Source organism: Cebus imitator, unplaced genomic scaffold (genome assembly GCF_001604975.1).
Source record: "Cebus imitator isolate Cc_AM_T3 unplaced genomic scaffold, Cebus_imitator-1.0 Scaffold46, whole genome shotgun sequence".
Lineage (NCBI taxonomy): Eukaryota > Metazoa > Chordata > Mammalia > Primates > Cebidae > Cebus > Cebus imitator.
In genome coordinates, this window is record NW_016107361.1 from 922,349 (window position 1) to 937,345 (window position 14,997).

General features: G+C 40.3%; 2 protein-coding genes across 16 annotated transcripts in view; one reads left to right on the forward strand and one right to left on the reverse strand.

Moving 5' to 3' along the window:
* Nucleotides 1-787: 787 nt before the first annotated feature.
* The window catches only part of APC (APC regulator of WNT signaling pathway), a 153,420-nt gene continuing 139,210 nt past the window's right edge, over nucleotides 788-14,997 (reverse strand). For 7 of the 15 annotated variants that reach the window (XM_017527190.2, XM_017527191.2, XM_017527189.2 and 4 more), the window contains 2 exons: nucleotides 14,245-14,459; nucleotides 1,880-9,467 (listed from right to left, as the gene is read on the reverse strand). In XM_017527190.2, the coding sequence (XP_017382679.1) occupies nucleotides 2,897-9,467; nucleotides 14,245-14,459 (6,786 nt within the window). In that variant the 3' untranslated portion in view covers nucleotides 1,880-2,896. Of the gene's footprint in view, nucleotides 9,468-14,244; nucleotides 14,460-14,997 lie in introns of all 15 variants that reach the window. The other 8 variants (XM_037737978.1, XM_017527188.2, XM_017527199.2 and 5 more) reach the window with 2 other exon arrangements.
* LOC119470986 (dickkopf-like protein 1) lies at nucleotides 12,904-13,516 on the forward strand. Its single transcript, XM_037737981.1, has one exon. The coding sequence runs from the start codon at nucleotides 13,125-13,127 to the stop codon at nucleotides 13,425-13,427; it is 303 nt and encodes a 100-aa protein (XP_037593909.1). The 5' UTR covers nucleotides 12,904-13,124; the 3' UTR covers nucleotides 13,428-13,516.

The following is a 14,997-nucleotide window of genomic DNA, read 5'->3' on the forward strand; positions in this document are numbered from 1 at the left end:
TGTATACGTTGTCAGATGAAAGGTCCAGTTGTTGGAAGGAACCGCTAGAGCTGAAGGCAATAATCGCTCAAGGAACTTCACTGTGATAACTTAGGACAGTAATTCTCAAAGTGTGGTCTCCAGACCAGCAGCACTAGCCTCACCTTTGAACTTGTTAGAGAGGCAAGTTCTTGGGCCCCATTCCAAACCTTCTGAATCAAACTGGGGGTATGGCCCAGCTAAGCCTTGGTAAGCACTCCTGGTGATCCCAATATACTTGTTTGAAGTGCTTTACCATAGGGAACTCTCCCTCCCCCACTCTTCTCTAAACACGCATCCTAACTCTTGACTAATTCCCAACACTGGGCTTAGTATGCCATTTGTTAACAAACATAAACTGGGAATATTTGGCCTGGTATCAATTATAGCAGCACCCTGTGAACATCTATAATTAGAATTGAGATTTGCCCCTTTACGAATTCAGAGCCACTATCTCTAAGTAGAGGGCCTCATCCAGCTACCTTTACTTCAATGGGTGCTAGAGACTAGCCCTCCTCCCAGTCAGTGTTAGTGTTAAGTGATGCCTACAAAAATTCCACTTTTCTGGCATGTGGAATGAACTCTTCATTTTCAGCATTGATGTTTTCTTCCTTACTTGAATTAAAAGGCCATTTTATCTAAGTGATTAACATCCCATCTCTTAATACCCCATCTCTTTCCATAAAAATACTTGAAGTGGTTTGCAAAAACTGGCAAGCAATAATTCAAAAAATTAGAAAATCAGAAAATGAAACAACTATGACCTATATGCATGTATCTCCATTGTTTATGGAAGCCTTGGAGAACAACAGAAATAGATAGTATTCATAGACAATTTCAGATAACATTTGGCAAAAATTTAAATGTCAATCATCTCAAAGATAGTAAACTGAGGTGTTTACAAAGTGGTGCAGTAGACACAATATAGGCATTGGAGTCAAATACCTTAGCTCAAGTCATAGCACTTAACTGGCATTTCAGCTTTAAAAAAATCATCTTCATTACCTGTAAGTTATAACCACAGGTGAGGGGTAGATAATTAAGTATTTGATGTGATTTTTCAAGGCACCAGGTAGGTGTGTTTACCCCTCTCTTATCTCCTCTTCTGAGTGCCCCACCACGCTTAAAAATCTTTTCCCTTCCCCAAATAAGAGTTTATGAATTTTATCACTAAAAATAAATTTTCATTTATTTAACAAATATGTGTACATGTATCACCAGTCACCCTCTGATCTTTCAGAACAAATCAGGATATATTAAGTAAATTACCTCAGTTAGTGTCAGTTTATTTTCCTTCAGGAAGGAGGACTTCCGTCCCTTGTATAAGGGGGTACTTAACATGTACCCTAGAACTGTACCCATCAAAACCAAGTTTCCTTTACAGGCAGGAATTTTAAAATATACTTCTGAATATCTTAATGGTATTAAATATACCTTTGAAGTTCCATGTGATTTGAATTTTCTGAGCATGGCTAAGCGATGATTATACTTGATTGCTGAAATTTTGCCCTATCATACAGGATGATAAAAAGTGTTCATGTCAGACCCAGCTGCAACAAGATGAAGGGTAAAGACAGTTAACACTGTAAAGCTTCAAAGAGACTAACCTGTACCTAAGAATAACCAATTTCAAGTACAGAATTCTTTAATATTAAGAAAAGGAAATAATCTATGTGGGCCTATTATGTTCAATGCTTAGTCTGTGCTAGGCTGTTTACATTGCTATTATAATGAATTTATTTTTACTGAGCTCCAGTAGAGTAAGAAAAAAAAAGTTTAAGTGGAAAAATATTAAAAATTAAGAAGAGCTAATTACATAAAAGAAATTTCAGGAATGGCTAAGTGCCAATGCATGGAGTGGTTAAGTGGCAATAGTCTTTTTCAATTATTTTTATTACAGTAAGAGGAATTTTACTCATAATGCATAGAATCTGAAGAAAAAAAATTATATAAGCTTTAAAAGAGGCCTTTTTAACAATTATTAATACAAATGTGAAACAAGACCCTTCAAACAAATACCAATTTCAGTAATAGTTTACATACAGCAATAATTTATTCTGAAATGTTCATTTAGTTTCTGTTGAGACACAATTCATGTCTCATTAATAAAAGAGCAGCCATCTCACCTCAAATACCAGAATATACAACAAATTACAGCATAGCAAAAATTCTACCTACTTTCAGATAAAATCTAGTTCAGGTAAAATAGTTTCATTCAATGTTTTACAGTTACACAGATTTTTGTTTTCTTTTGAGCACAAAATAGTGTAAATTATTACACTGCAGCTATCTCTATGCACATCATGTGACCACGTAACTGTTAATCATTACTTCTGAAATTGAACCATCAGTTTCATTCATGCAGTAAAGCAAAGCAGGCTGGGTAAACTTGTTCATTGGGAACCATATTACTGTGAATTTCACAGCCACATGATTAATTATGATGTTAGATGGACTCACAAAGACAAAAACATTTTATTTTTTTGCATAAATACCAATTTTTCCCTGATGTAAGTTTAGTCAGTTTATAATCTAGAAATGATTGATAACAGCAATATATCATATTTTCTATCTGTAGTGTTAAGACAAGCAATAATTAAAGGAAGTTGGGATGGGATGCTACTTAAATACATGTAAAACATACTGTACAAACATACTTGGCTTTACTATTTTTTTCCTAACCATCAAGAGTGCCTCCCAAAATAAGACCAGTGAAGACAAAGTATACTATCAAATATGGCTTCCAGAACAAAAACCCTCTAACAAGAATCAAACCTATTTACAAAATTGTTTAGTCTTTTAAAGTTTCATTTGAAACAAAATATCTATATAGTTGTAATTAACATATAATTATCTTAGTTTCATTCTTCCAGCTCTTTTAAACAGATGTCACAAGGTAAGACCCAGAATGGCGCTTAGGACTTTGGGTTCCACTGGAATCTGTGCTGTCAGTTTTTGAATCTCGCTTCTTTGTGTTATTCACTGGAGTTGGGATCTGAGACGGCCGGGCTGAAGTGCTATCTGCGCTGCTTTTCCTAGGGCTTGGGTTGTAATTAAAAGGAGTCACTCTGGCAGCAACAGTCCCACTAGGTGAACTGTGTTTGCTTGAGCTGCTAGAACTAAATGGGGTACGTTCCACTATAGAACTTTCATTAGTCTCTGATGCAGGGACAGGATTATTTTGTCCTGGTTTTGTCTCAGTTCCTTTTTGGTCAGGGGCATCTACCTGAATGAAGGAGTTCAGGCGATTTTCCAAACCCACGGTACGCATGGGAACACTGCCATTACCCACGTTTTGTTTTGCCTGATTATCTTTTGACTCTTTAATGTTTGGATTTCCCTTTTCTGAAACACTGTCAATCACTGGGGGAGTATTACCTGTGGGAGATCTTCCAGATCTAGGGTTGTTAATGGGACAGTCCTCAATTCTCACCCAAACATCCTCTGTTTTAGAAACAGCAGGTGCCATTTGATAAATTAGGGTCTTTGATTCAGCACCATTTGTAGCACCTGAGGAAACAGTCTGAGAAGTACTGTTTGTGGGAGAAATTTCATTTTCTTTTATTTTTCTCCATGTTCCCTTTGCGGATACTTGGTTTTCTTTACTTTGTTTGGTTACTGAAATAGAGTTCACATGTTTTTCATCCTCACTTTTTGCTTTTTCACTGGATTCTGATGAAGCAGAAAGAATTGAAGATGAACTTCCAGTTCTTCTCCAAGTGCTTACTCGGGGAAGGGATGATGAATGTTTGCTGTGCTCACGTTTCCAGGTTCCTGACCTATTGATTGGCAGTCTAGAAGGACTTTCAGAATGAGACCGTGCAATATCATGGCGCTTTGCTGGTCTTCCATCATTATACTCTATAGTGGGACTGAGATTAGGTGGGAGTTTTCGCCATCCACCCGGCTGAACAGATGAGTGTGTGGATAGAGACATATCAGGAAGGGAAGGACTTAAAACTGGAGTTTGTGCCTGGGACCTAGTGGGAGAAGCTGGTCTAGACGATGGAGAAAGAGATTCAAATGAAGCAGATTCCTCCAATTTTCTTCGTAAGGTTGGGCTTGGAGCTTCTTTGATGAAAGTGGACTGGCGTACTAATACAGGTCTTTCTGATCTATCAGATTCACTTCCACTTGATTTAGTTGAAGACATTCTAGAAAGTTCTACCTTTTTATTGGCTCCATTGCCATTATTCATCTGATTTAGTCCTTTGGAGGCAGACTCACTTCTTGGAATACTACTGGCGTTCTTGGATAAACCTGTTTGTTTGGTAAGGTTCTGCTGGCTCATCTGTCTGCCTGGAGATGTATACGACATTTTTCCAGAACCTGAGGACTTAGTTGAAGCAGTACTAGGGGATGATGTCCTTGGAAGCTGAGATAACTTGTTAGGAGGACTTATTCCATTTCTACCAGGGGAAATAGAGTTTCGCCCAGGAGACTGTATAGGTCTACTTAATGGTTGCTGGGCAGGTCTTGAAGGGGTTGAATCTCTAGATCCTGATCTAGAAGGTGCTTTACTTGACCCACCTATTTGGGATGTCTGCCTGGCAACAGGGCTTAATTCTGATTTCACAGATGGCTTGGCTCCTCTAGGAGAAGTGGTGGCCGTCTGACCTTCACTAGGGCTTTTGGAGGCTGGGGTCTTAAGTGTGGGGCCTTTTTTAGAAACAGGACTTGTACTTGAGGAGCTATTTCGAACTCCTGGAATATGAATCATTGTCCTGCCTCGAGAGATTGAAGGCATGTTTGCTTGAAGAGGCTGTTTCATTTGGCCTGAAATTTCTGAATTAGATCGAACCTTTCCAGTAATCAAACTTTTATAAACTTTTTTTCCTCCTTTGATTCCTTTACTTTCAGATTCTATCTTTTTAGTTTCCAAGGTACTTTTCTCCCCTGGTTTTAGAATTCGTGGGCCTTTATTACTGGTAAAGGGTTTGTCTTCTTGATCAGGTGTAAGATGAAATGGTGACCCCAGAGAGATTCCTGATTTCAAGGAAAGGATGGAATCAGAATCAGATGAAGCTTGTCTAGATAAACAGGCAGCGGCAGCAGCTTGATGTAAACTACTCACTATGGAATTTGCACCTTCCTGAATAGCTTTCCAATCAAAATTTTCTGAATCAGGGGATAAACCATGTTCTGAATCTGGTCTCTGTACATCTTTCAAATCAAGTGTCAGATCTTCAGCTAACATGCCACCCATATTTCTGGGGCTATGTTTTTCATTATCACCCTTGAGTCTTGAAGGCTTTTTCTTTTTTGGCATCGCGGAACTTATACATTCCTGCAGCAGGTCATCTTCAGAGTCAATACTAAGAGAACTGAGAGAACTGTTTCTTGAGAAACAAACAGGGGTATCTTCAACATGAAACGATTTAGGAGCATAGCCTGATGCTTGAGGTTTACTTGGCTCTCCCTGTGAGTCAGGGGGCTCAGCCTCTTTGATAGGTTCATTTTCTTTATTGTTGTTGTTTTCTTGGTCAATGTCACTGAGAGAACTCAGAGAGGAATTATGAGAAAAGCAAACTGGAGTATTTTCAATAGCAAAATTCTGTAACTTTTCATCAGTTGCTGCCCCTCTGTCTGGTATGTCTTTGGATGACTGGGGAAAAGTGGATTGTTTCTGCAGTATGGGTTTAGGCTGACCTCTATTTATTGGCTGCTTTGCAATAGCTTGTGTCTTATTAGCTGATTGTTGGTTGGAGGTTAGTTCTGTGTGGCTGGTAACTTTAGCTTCTGATTCCTTATTTTCTTTCCCCTTTCTTAATTCAGCCTTTTCTCTGGAAAGGTCAACATCATCATCATCAAAATCTAGGGAACTCAAAGAATCATTTCGTGAAAAACAGTAAGGAGTTCCTTCAATAGGTGTATAATGATGAGGTGAATCAAAAGCAAAACTTCCTCTGACTCTATCTTCATTATTTGGGAGCTTATCATTGAAGTCCTTGGAATTATTTTTCAAGTTCTGTTTCTTTGAATCTTTGTTGTCTGAGAGAGCTCTCTCAGCATTTAAATTATTTTTTGAGTCTACATTTTTTCTTACACGTGTCCTATATTCAGTATTTTGTGGTATAGGTTTTACTGGTGAAGTAGGTTTCTTTTTCTTACCATCTAACTGATTTTTGTTGGTTGCAGATGAAGACGCAGATGCTTGCTGGACCTGGTCCATTATCTTTTTCACACGGAAAGGCTTGTGACTTTTCCCTTTGGGCATAGCGGAATTAATGCATTCTGCAAGAATATCACCTTCTTCTGCTTTATTGTCATCCAGTTCAGGTATGGTTACAGATGAGTTTTTTCCTCCTTGGGCCTCCTCTGTACTTCTGCCTTCTGTAGGAATGGTATCTCGTTTTTCAAATTCACCTGACTGTGCCCCTGCTCTAACTCCTTCTCCAGCAGCTAACTCATTTGGAGGGGATTCTATTGTTAGATCACTTAAAGATGTAGCTGTGGAAAAGTTTATAGGTGTCCCTTCTACACAATACACCCGTGGCATATCATCTCCCGGTGTAAAACTAACATGCTTTTGGGGTTGCAACCTGTTTTGTGATGGTAGAAGTTTGTACACAGGCAGCTGACTTGGTTTCCTTGCCACAGGTGGAGGTAATTTTGAAGGAGTCTGGGCTGGCTTTTTTGATTTATGTGATGACTTTGTCGGCATAGCAGAAATAATACATTCTTCTAGTATTTCAATATCATCATCATCTGAATCATCTAATAGGTCCTTTTCAGAATCAACAGTTTTTTCTACCTCTTTCTCCTGGTTCTCATTTGATTCTTTAGGCTGCTCTGATTCTGTTTCATTCCCATTGTCATTTTCCTGAACTGGTGGCATTATTCTTAATTCCACATCTTTCTGTATAAATGGCTCATCGAGGCTCAGAGCACTCAGGCTAGATGAACAAGAAAATCCATCTGGAGTACTTTCCGTGGCAAAATGTAATAAAGTATCAGCATCTGGAAGAACCTGGACCCGCTGAACTGCAGCGTTTACTGCAGCTTGCTTAGGTCCACTCTCTCTCTTTTCAGCACCAGGTGCTTTACTTTTAGGTACTTCTCGCTTGGTCTGAGCTGTTTGAGGAGGAGGTGGAGGGGTTTTACTTCTGCTTGGTGGCATGGTTTGTCCAGGGCTATCTGGAAGATCACTGGGGCTTATAATGCCACTTACCATTCCACTGCACGGTTCACTCTGAACGGAACTAGCAATCGAACGACTCTCAAAACTATCAAGTGAACTGACAGAAGTACATCTGCTAAACATGAGTGGAGTCTCCTGCACATAGTGTTCAGGAGGACTTTTAGGTGTCTGAGCACCACTTTTGGAGGGGGATTTTGCTCCTGAAGAAAATTCAACAGCTTTATGTCTGGTCGATTCTGAAGATAAACTAGAACCCTGCAGTCTGCTGGATTTGGTTCTAGTGTGCTGCGACACTGTTGGAACTTCGCTCACAGGATCTTCAGTTGCTCTAGTTCCATTATTTTCTTTTATTTCTGCTATTTGCAGAGTATTAGCAGAATCTGCTTCCTGTGTCGTCTGACCACATCCTATTTCATCTTCAGCTGATGACAAAGATGATAATGAACTACATCTTGAAAAACATATTGGGGTATCTTCTACACAATAAGTCTGTATTGTTTCTTGGTTAATAGAAACTTTGCAAGTGGCAGCCTTTTGAGTCTGACCACTTCTGTTCTGTGCAGAACTTGGATGAAGCTGATTCTGCCTCTTGACATTAGATGAAGGTGTGGATGTATTCTCACTGCTTGAAGAGATGTGTTCAGTTTTAGTGCTTTGGCCAGATGAACTCTTTGAGAATGAAAATGACTGTTTCTGTGACGAAGGAATATCTGTAGAATATTTTAAACTATAATCAATAGGCTGATCCACATGATGTTTCTCTTCATTATATTTTATGCTATAATTTGTTGGTCTCTCTTCTTCTTCATGCTGTTCTTCTTCAGAGTAACGTTCACTATAGTTGGTTGGCTTATCATCTTCATAGTCATCTTCTTGACACAAAGACTGGGTTACATTTTGATTAATTCCATGATTAGAACCTACTCGATTTGTTTCTGAACCATTAGCTCCCCGTGACCTGTATGGGGAAACACATTCCTGCTGTCCAAAATGTGGTTGGAACTTGAGGTGTTTATCATCAGTGGTCTCAGTATATACAGGATAAGTTGTACTTTGACTCCTTGATTGTCTTTGCTCATTTTGTTTTATTTCATCTTCTATTATGTGTTTGGGTCTTGCCCATCTTTCATTCTGTGAAGGACTTTGCCTTCCAGAGTTCAACTGCTCATCTGAATATTTAAGACTGTAATTTATTGGTGTATCTAGTTCTCCATCATTATCATCCATATGATTTGCACTATGTATTTTATGGGCTAGGTCAGCTGGGTATTGACCATAACTGCAAAACTTACTTTCATCATCTTCAGAATAGGATTCAATTGAGGGTTTCATTTGACCTCTTTTACCATAACCATCACTACTACTGACACTATTTAAACTATCATTTGAAGATCTCTTATATTCTAATTTGGCATAAGGCATAGAACATGTCCTGTTTGAATTTTCTGACTTGGTGAAATTGTAAGTGTTTGAATGTGTATGGGCAGTAGAGCTTCTTCTAAGTGCATTTCTCTCATCTGTCACACAATGTAATTCAGTGGTAGACCCCGAACTTCTGTCTTCCTGAGAGGTATGAATGGCTGACACCTCTTCCATGACTTTGGCAATCTGGGCTGCAGTGGTGGAAATCTGCAAACCTCGCTTTGAAGAGGTTCCTGGATTTTCTGTTGCTGGATGGTAGTTGCCTAGGCCAATTCCTCGTTCTCTCTCCAAACTTCTATCTTTTTCAGAACGAGAACTATCTAAGCTTCCTCTTGATGAAGAGGAACTGGGTAACACCGTAGTATTCAAATATGGTGAAAGGACAGTCATGTTGCCAGTATTAAAATTTTCTGACCTATTATCATCATGTCGATTGGTGTCAAAAACATAATCACCATAGAGACTTTGCTTGTGTCTCTGCTTACTGCGATGAGATGCCTTGGGACTTAAATTGTCTATATTGTCAAAAGTTTCTGATAAATGTTGAGCATCTAATTCTGCTTCTAGGGCTTTCTGTTTCCTGACATGAAGAGATGGCAAGCTTGAACCAGGAGACATAATATTGGCATCCTTATACTTTGCAGGCCTATTTGCCATGAGATTCCTTAAAGCTGCAGCACTTCCCATAGCAATCATTTTGTGCTTTGAATGAATGAGGTTCTTGAGCATGCTAACTGCCCCCATGTCCCATAATGCTTCCTGGTCTTTAGGATTTCTTGCTGAGAGATTCCACAAAGTTCCACATGCATTACTGACTATTGTCAAACTATGAGATTTTAAGTGTTGTAATAAAGTTTGTAGACAGTTGTTCTCTCTTAGGATTTGCCTGAAATAAGAGATCACAAAATTAACATCAAAATGTGTATGCAGTAACAACAAATAAAAGGATAGAAAACAATAGGCATAATATGATTGTACCAATTATCCTATAAATTCCAAGTATTCCACATCTCCTTTTTTTTCTTATTTCATTTAATGTTTATTGTTTTAAAGTACTAATCTGTCACATGAAAAAAAGTAAAGGTTATTTTTTTATCAATTCTACATTTCCTATTCTGACTCAATAGCTTAAAACAGTTGCAGGGGGTAGGGCAAATACATTTACTCTGTTCATATGGTAACAGTTTCCCCATTTAAAAACTATAAATAAATCATGAAATCCTATGTTGAATAGGGACTTTCTGGTAACTTCATCTATGGTTGAGTGTCACTCTGATATTGATATTGAGACATCTTGGAAGAGGTAGATAGAATTGACTGAAGATCTTTCTGCAGTCAGCATATTATAAGCTCTTAGATTAGCACACTTACATTTAATCTCTGTATCTCTGCCTTGATTTTGTGATACTGCCATCCCTCTTACAAGTGCTCTTGGCTGGGCACAGTGGCTCAACCCTGTAATTCCAGCACTCTGGGAGGCTGAAGAGGGCAGATCACCTGAGGTTAGGCGTTTGAGGCCAGCCTGGGCAACATGGTAAAACCCTGTCTCTACTAAAAATACAAAAATTAGCCGAATATGGTGGCACACGCCTGTAGTCCCAGCTACTCAGGAGGCTGAGCAAAGAGAAATTACTTGGGAGGCGGAAGTGCAATGAGCCGAGATCAAACCACTGTACTCCAGCCTGGGCAACAGAATGAGAATGCATCTCAAAAAAAAAAAAAAAAAAAAAAAAGTGCTCTTTGGCAGACTTTGTGCTTTTTTTTTTAAATAAAGTAAGAAAGTTTTCAAAACATTTAAGGCATATAAAAACAAAAAGTGAGACTCAGCATAATTAACTCTGGGACTTGAAAGAACAACAGCTTGTTTAATGCAGGCAAACTGAAGATTAATAACAGCATATTCAGCTTTAGTGGGCTTTAAAACTGACTAACAAGGGTACACAATAAGCTTTAACATGGTGGTCTTCTCTCAGCAGTCCAGTCAGTAGTTACTAGACTTAAGAAATCTTCTTTGCATAGCAGAAAAGGAGACGAGGCTTGTAGTTTTTGCATCAAAAACTTAAAAGTGAATAAGCTATAAAAGATACCCATATTTTTGGCCAGCTGCCCATGCCTATAATCCCACCACTTTGGAAGGCCAAGGTCGGCAGATCACCTAAGGTCAGGAGTTCAAGGCCAGCCTGGCTAACATGGTGAAATCCCATCTCTACTAAAAATACAAAAATTAGTCGGGCATGGTGGTGGGTACCTGTAAACCCAGCAACTTGGGAGTAGTAAAAGCAAAAGTGAGGGACCAAAAAGTATAAAATACAGGTGAAGGTAGAGTAGAAAAATAAATCTACAAATCTAGATTCTGTGATCAGGAGAATCACTTGAACCCCAGAGGCAGAGGCTGCAGTAAGCAGAGATTGCGCCACTACACTCCACCTTGGGCAAAAGAGCGATACTCCATCTCCAAAAACAAACAAAAAAGACAGTTGTATTTTTGTTGACATAATACAGAGTCAGAGATCCGAAAACGTGTGCCCTGTATCTGAGGCACTCTCTTAGATTCTGCAACTCTAGCAGACTGGATGAATGGCTATTAGTGAAATAATACTATGATTATTAGCTGGACATGGTGGCTCATGCCTATAATCCCAGCACTTAGAGAGGCTGAGGCCAGCGGGTAACTTGAGGCCAGGAATTCAAGACCAGCTGGACAACATGGTGAAATCCCATCTCTACCTAAACAGAAAAATTAGCCTGGTGTGGTGGCGTGCATCTGTAGTTCCAGCTAGTTGGGAGGCTAAGGTGGGAGAATTGCTTGAACTCAGGAGGTGGAGGCTGCAGTGAGCTGAGGTTGCAACACTGTTCTCCAGCCCAGGTGACAGAGTGAGACACTGTCTCAAAAANATGGTGAAAACCCATCTTAAAAAAAAAAAAACAAAGTACCACAAACTGGGTGGCTCTAACAGAAATTGATGGTCTCACAATTCTGGAAGCTGAACATTGAAGATCAAGGTGTCAGCAGGGGTGGTTCCTTCTGAGGCTGTGAGGGACAATCTGGTGCTTTGCTGGCCACCTTTGGTGTTCTTTGGTTATGATCTCTGCCTTTGTCTCCATCTGCTGTACTCCTGTGTGCATCTGTGTCCGAATTTTCCCTTTGCATAAGAACACTAGTCACAGGCTGGGTGCGATGGCTCACACCTGTAATCCCAGCACTTTGGAAGGCTGGGGTGGGCAGATCACCTGAGGTTAGGAGTTTAAGACCAGCCTGGCCAATGTGGTGAAACCCCATCTCTACTGAAAATGGAAAAAGTAGCTGGCATGGTGGTGTGCCCCTGTAATCCCAGCTACTCTGGAGACTGTGGTGGGAGAACTGTCTGAACCCGGGAGGCAGAGGCTGCAGCGAACTGAGATTGTGCCACTGCACTCCAGCCATGGCAACAGAGCCAGACCCCATCTCAAAAAAAAAAAAAAAAAAAAGAACACCAGTTATGTTGGATTAGGGCCAAATCTAATGACCTCATCTTCACTAACTATCTGCAATGACCCTAGTTCCAAATAAGGCCACATTCTGAGGTATTAGAGGTTAGGATTTCAAAATATTAATTTGGGGAGGAAACAATGTAGTTTTTTTTTGACTGGATCTCGCACTGTCACCCAGGCTGGAATGCAGTGGCATGATCTCGGCTCACTGCAGGCTCCGCCTCCCGGGTTCAAGCGATTCTCCCACCTCAGCCTCCCAAGTAGCTAGGATTACAGGCATGTGCCATCATGTCTGGCTATTTGTTGTATTTTTAGTAGAGATGGGGTTTTGTCATGTTGGCCAGGATGGTCTCCAACTCCTGACCTTGTGATCTGCCCACCCTAGTCTCCCAAAGTGCTGGGATTACAGGGGTGAGCCACTGAGCCTGGTCAGAAGGAAACAATTTAACCGACAACAGTCTCCTCCAGGACTTCTCAGACCTCATCAACTAAAAGGCAGACTCTGATTCAGCAGGTCTGGGTGGGGTGGGACCCATTAATTTGTATACTCACAACAGCAGCCCACCCTTTGAACTGCAAGGACCAAACAGACGCTCGGTCTGTATTCAAACTTCCTCCCTTGACTCAAAGCTGTCCTTGAAAGCTTTTGATCCAGGATCAATGAAGGATCACACACTGCATTTGTGGTCCTGAGTCTTCAGTAAACCCAAGAGTTTTTAGTCCCAAAGTGCTTTGTACATTTTAAACTGTTAGCCTCTAAACCTCAGAGAGGATTTAACCCTAAAGTGCTCTGTAATCCCAACAGGCATTATAATCCCTGAAGTGCTCTATTACCTCCCTTCTGAAAGCCCCCAAATGAATTTCCGTCCCAAAGCATTCTATAAACCTCAGAGTATTTTTAGTCCTTAAGTGTAAACCCAAGTGCTTTGTAAACCTCAAACAGGGCTTTTGAAACCAAAAAGCACCCTGTCATCTGCAAAGTGGGCTGAATAGGTCAGTGGGGACTGGCCATCCTGGGGTGCTGTTTGGAGTATGAAAGGGTCTCCTTGTTCTTCCTCCCCAGGTACCCAGGATGGAGGAGAAGGAGGCCCTGGTGCCTATCCGGAAGGCCATGAACAGCTTCCATGCAGAACTCCATCCCCGGGTGGCCTTCTGGATCATGAAGCTGCCACAGCGGAGGTCCCACCAGGATGTCCCGGAGGGTGGCCACTGGCTTAGCGAGAAGCGACACCGCCTACAGGCCATCCGCGATGGGCTCCGTGAGGGGACCCGTGAAGATGTCTTAAAAGAGGGGACCCAGGGCTTCTCCCACTCCAGACTGTTCCCCCGAAAGACCCACTTATTGTACATCTTTAGGCCCTATCGGCAGCTGTAGGGGTGGGGACCAGGGAGCACCTCCCTGTAGCCCCCATCAGACCCCACCCCAAGCACCATATGGAAATAAAAGTTCTTACTTACATCTAACCACACCATCTCCTTTCAGGATTTGTCCCCAACCCCCTGCCAACCGGGCCACGGCAAAGCCCCCCAGTCCCAGCTCTGGGCATGACAGGTGGCTGTGCTAGCTCTTGCCTAAGTCTCCCAGGCTTGGTTTTCTCATTCAGACATCTGTCCTCTAACCCCATCTATCCACTCAGCACCCAGCCCTGTCTGCACTTTCAACTCTCAGCTTTTTTTTTTTTTTTTCCCCAGCCAGCTGCTCTGTTTGATCCTGCAGTGAGGTCACCATCCTGTGTTAATGGCTTCACAGTTTAAAAAAAAAAAAAAAAAAAAAAATTATTATGATTATTGATACTAAGACAGCATTAGAAAAATGTGAACTGCACCCAGTTCACATTTACATTCTCTGGATCATGCTCATAGTTTTTGTCTTGTTTTAAATTTTGTTTTCACGGTCTTTTATACTATACTAATAGAAAGTGATTACTTTGTTCTAATATTTGTGACTATTTTTTCCTCCACATATGGGCTATACCTCTCAAGTATCGTTTGCTCAGTCTCCTTTATGATACTATAAACTGTTATATATTAAGTACACTAATGAGTTAAACTAAGAGTTAGTAGTTATCTTTTCACAGTAATAAATATATTTTGGCTTAAAACTTATGATTATATAAAACATTGCTTACAATTAAGCCTTTTTGAGAGTATAAATTCTATATTTTAAAAGTAATATAAAACTCTGTATATACCTGTGGTCCTCATTTGTAGCTATCAAGCTGGACACATTCCGTAATATCCCACCTCCACTTTCAATAATGGCTAAAGTGTTTGTCTGGCTCCGGTAAGTAAGAGTGCCAACCAAAAATGCAAGTGCACCATCTACAGCACATATATCAGCTTTATTCTCAGTGCAATGTGCTGACAAATTCCATAAGGCACTCAATACGCTTTTGAGGGTTGATTCCTATTAAGAAACAGAATATGGGTCAGCTAATTAGAGTTGGAATTTGTCTCTTATTAACTTCTATATTACTTATATTGAATAAAAGCTATGTTTTAATCTATCCTATTGCCCGCCCCTCACTGGTAAATTATTAAGAACTTTCCATTTAGAAAAATGTTCATGAGATACCAAATGGTATTTACATCAGTGATATCTCTATAAAACAAGCAGTACACAATATTAAACTAATGACTTTTATAAGCTTTATTCGAAGTGCTTAGATAGTACACATAACTTAGAATATGAAGCACAATTGATGTGCATTATGAAAAGATAACATTTTCAGAACAGAATGTGGATTATTCTCAGGCTGGTGTTGCTTGAAAAAAAGAAGAAAAAAGTGAAAAGGAACTAGATTAAGGGCCAGTGTGTGGCTCGGTGCAGTGGCTCATGCCTGTAATCCCAGCACTTTGGGAGTCTGAGGTGGGTGGATCACCTGAGGTCAGGAGTTCGAGATCAGCCTGGCCAACATGGTGAAATCCCGTCTCTACAAAAATAC

What these genes read in the sequence shown, in the direction of transcription:
- LOC119470986 (XM_037737981.1), top strand. Translation starts at nt 13,125, where the DNA reads ATGGAGGAGAAGGAGGCCCTGGTGCCTATCCGGAAGGCCATGAACAGC.